The sequence below is a fragment of the Sorghum bicolor genome, chromosome 8 (genome assembly GCF_000003195.3).
Source record: "Sorghum bicolor cultivar BTx623 chromosome 8, Sorghum_bicolor_NCBIv3, whole genome shotgun sequence".
Classification (NCBI taxonomy): domain Eukaryota; kingdom Viridiplantae; phylum Streptophyta; class Magnoliopsida; order Poales; family Poaceae; genus Sorghum; species Sorghum bicolor.
In genome coordinates this window covers 57487717-57491745 of record NC_012877.2, presented here as the reverse complement: position 1 = coordinate 57491745, position 4029 = coordinate 57487717, and the positions used below count along the sequence as shown (strand labels likewise).

General features: G+C 52.7%; 1 protein-coding gene across 1 annotated transcript; it reads left to right on the top strand.

Moving 5' to 3' along the window:
* On the top strand, positions 252 to 3034 carry LOC8069690. The gene is made up of 3 exons (XM_002443385.2): positions 252 to 650; positions 1275 to 1622; positions 1730 to 3034. Exons 1-3 carry the CDS (start codon positions 375 to 377, stop codon positions 2354 to 2356), a joined length of 1251 nt encoding a protein of 416 aa, XP_002443430.2. The 5' UTR covers positions 252 to 374; the 3' UTR covers positions 2357 to 3034.

Here is a 4029-nt window from a genome sequence, read left to right as displayed (position 1 = left end):
CCTCGCAGTCCACGGGTAACCGTATAACCCCCCCCTCGCAGTCCTCACTCCCGCTGCTTCACGCAGCCGGCGCCTCCATTCTGCTCCCCGTCTTCTTCCGCCCAGCCCCCTCGCCTTCCCATATATTCGCGCGCGGCTCCACGCCCTTCCTCGCTGCGGCACCTCAGTCCTCAGTCCTCCTTCTCTAGGAGGGCGCTCGAGGTTCCACCAATTCACCAACAGGTCCCTGCCATCCCCAGCCCGGCCATGGACACCAAGAAGCAGGGCTTCTTCTCCGCGCTACGGGAGGAGGTGGCGCGCGGGCTGTCGCCGGGCCGCGCGCGGCGGCGGTCGGCGTCCAACGCCGCGGAGGTGGCGGCGGCGCTGCGCCGCTCATGGAGGGCCCGGATCCGGAGGCGTGCCCCGGCGCGAACTGCGGCGGCGCCGGCGCGCGGAGGGAGGGGTGGGGGCAGTGGGTGCGTGGCCAGCTCCAGCTCGCGCGCGCGCCGGCGGGGGCGGGGGCGGACGCCGGGGCCGGGGCCGGGCCCGCCGCCGCCGCCAGGCGGAACGACCTCAGGCTCCTGCTCGGCGTCATGGGCGCGCCGCTCGCGCCCGTGCACGTCTGCGCCGCCGAGCCGCTGCCGCACCTCAGCATCAAGGACACCCCCATTGTAAGAACTAACAACCAAGCTCGCTCGCTGCCCAGTCCATGCTCTCGCTTGCGTGCTCTTGCTCTAGATTGGACCCAGCCGGGTGGGTGCTCGGTGAAATTCCCGAGCGGGGAAAAAAAATTGTGCGTTTTGGTTTTGGGGTCGTCGCGGCGTCGAGATTTGGGTTCTTGGTACCTACTAAATGCGCCGCCTTGTGGCTCGGATTGCTGTCTTCTTCTGTAGTACTGTGTGTTCCTGAGCTCCCTAGCTCCAGTTTGTTTGCCGTCCGAAGCTTTTGTCCCATGTTTCCTCTGACATTTTGCTCGGCAAGCCCTTGTTGGCTTGGCTCTCTAGGGGGAAACACTTGCTGCAAAAAATGGGGGGCTCTTGATGTGATGTGTTTTTGGAGAGTTCTTGCATTTCCTAAAATATTGCCATCTGACCACATTGCGGCTGTAAAGGTGGCTTTCCTTACCTGTTGTGATATGACAGGCAACGGACGTTTCCGTTAACTGTTTTTGTGGGAAATTATTTGCTGTAAAGAATGATTAGCTGGGCTATTCGCTGTAAATTTTGGTTCTCTATTACTAGTGTACTGATTACAGCTGTCTAACGGTGAGGTCTCGATGTGTTTGTTCTACGCAGGAGACCTCGTCGGCGCAGTACATCCTCCAGCAGTACCTGGCTGCCTCCGGCGGGCAGAGGCTGCTTTCCTCTATCCGGAACTCGTATGCTATGGGCAAGGTGAGGATGGTGGCTACCGAGTTCGAGACCGGTGGCCGCGTCGTGAGGAACCGCATGGCGGCGCAGCGCGCCGAGCCTGGGCGCTTCGTGCTGTGGCAGATGGCACCGGAGATGTGGTACATTGAGCTGGCTGTCGGTGGGAGCAAGGTGCACGCCGGCTGCAATGGCAAGCTCGTGTGGCGCCACACCCCGTGGCTTGGCGCACATTCTGCCAAGGGCCCTGTTCGCCCACTTCGCCGTGCTCTTCAGGTAATAGCAGCAGTGTTAACCGGTTTGGTCAGCATGTCTGTAGCTGTGTTCTCTTTTTGGAAGGAATATAAATCTGACTGAAACTTTGCTCTTCCTTGTGTTTGTAGGGTCTAGATCCATTGACTGCAGCAAGCATGTTTGCTGGTGCAAGGTGCATTGGCGAGAGAAAGGTGAACGGGGAGGATTGCTTCATCCTGAAGCTTTGTGCTGATCCTGAGACGCTGAGAGCACGCAGTGAGGGGCTTGCGGAGATCATCCGGCATGTCCTCTTTGGGTACTTCAGCCAGAAGACTGGGCTTCTTGTTCATCTTGAGGACTCACACCTCACCCGAATCCAGTCAACAACCGGCGGAGATGCAGTTTACTGGGAGACTACCATCAATTCATTCATCGAGGACTACCGTCCGGTGGAGGGTATTATGATTGCACATTCTGGGCGCTCAGCTGTGACCCTCTTCCGGTTCGGGGAGGCGGCCATGAGCCACACCAAGACCCGAATGGAGGAGGCATGGAGCATCGAGGAGGTCGCGTTCAATGTCCCTGGCCTCTCCATGGATTGTTTCATCCCGCCCACTGATATCAAGTCTGGATCTATCAGTGAGACCGTTGAGCTTCCACAGGGTGAGAAGAGCAAGGTCGGTCTTCTCCTCTGTCATCGTGCTAAGGTTGCAGCTCTAGAGAAGGCAGATGATAACGTCGCGTGGAGCGGAGCCCTACAGCTAGATTGCAAGTGATTGGTAGCCCACTGATACTCGCGCCTTCTTGCATTCCAACTGACTGATTTTGATGGATGTAGGGTAGAGAGACAAGAGAGCTAAGGAGGATTTGGAGCTTTATACCATCCCAAATTTCCTCTGTAAATAGGAAGCTGCTTAAGGCACTCACATGGCCTTCCATATCCCAGAGGAGGCCCTGTGTGAAGAATCCTGTCTGATCTCATCCGGAGGATTTGGTAGTAGGTAGTCTTGTCTGTAACTTTGTGTCTTTCTTCTGTCGGTACCTCATGGACGGAAGAACCAATGTAGGTGTTCTTCCCCGTCCAGCCACATGATATGGATCATTGTGGGCGGTGCTTCTTGCTGTCATAGGCAAAACTAATCATCGGAGGCCAGCGAGGAAGAAGGATTTCTTTGCGGGCAATTGAGAGTGATTTCATTTCACCGTCGTCGTTGTTGAGTCTGATTAGCAGCAGTCCAGTATGCTTTGGTTGGTGATTAGTCTGTGGTCAAACTAACTTTTAGGGGGAGGCAAATTATGTAAGCTGTGGGTGGTCCTGATCCTGGGGGTCAGGCTGTGTACCCTTTTTCCTTCACATCTCTCTTATTTAGTATGAGATGGTGGTTGTATTCTACAGAAGTTTGATGTAAGCCAAAACTTCTATGAATATCATGGCTTGAATTTTTTTTCTCATACTTTTCATCTTTCTGCCGTTTGCACGCTAAAGCCAGTCATATGAGCTTTTGTGAAATGTTATATTGTCATCAGTGTCATAATGTTGCATCAATGTATCATTTTCTTCCCCCAGCTTGCATTCATTCAACTTTGGTCTGGAGAGTATGCTGGGGAGTATGATTCATTAGTATGATGGCATGTGGTCCCCATGTGCTTCACCCCAGGTGTGGTGGTGCATATATATTTACAAGTATTTGTCTTCCTTATGAGCTGTGATTAGCTAGCTAGCTTTGCCACTTTGCTTTGTGGCTCCATTCCCTGAGAAGCTTCAGGCTTCCAGCACCATGTCCATTGCTATCACCACCCTCATGGCTCATGCCACTGGCATTGATCGGCCTTGCCTGTGAGCCCATCTTTGTTCATGGAAGCAATAGTTTTATGCTTAGGGCTGCGTGTTCTCCTTGGGGGAAAGGGACCATTGTCTAACATTAAACTAAATAAAGTAGCTGTACGAGTACTCTCACGTCCCTGGCTCCTTGTCCAGTCAAATTCTTGAAGATTGGAGCTGTTCATCAATACTTGCAGAAGTTGTTTTTTTCTTTTACCCTGAAGATGCGCTGAGTGTGTTAGCTTGCATAATGACCGTTGGATCAGTTTCAAGGGTTCAGAGCCTGTTTGGATCCCGGACGCTAAAAATTACCAGTATGTTTAGATGCTAATTACTAGAAAGGACCAAATGTGAACTAATTTCAAAACTAATTGCATAGACAGTGACTAATTGTCAAGATGAATCTATCAAATCCTTTCATACGAAAAAATTCAGGCTCGTTGAACTCTTGTTAAGTTTCTTCGTTTTCTGAATCTTACGGGGGAAATGAACTATTTCATACGAAATCCAGTCGGTTGAACTCCAAAACTGTGCACTTCCATGGTGCAACAGTAGGCTCGAACAAGGCATGATCTCCTACGCGCAAAGGCTAGAAAAAGGTTGGTACAAGAAAGCACGCAGGAGCAA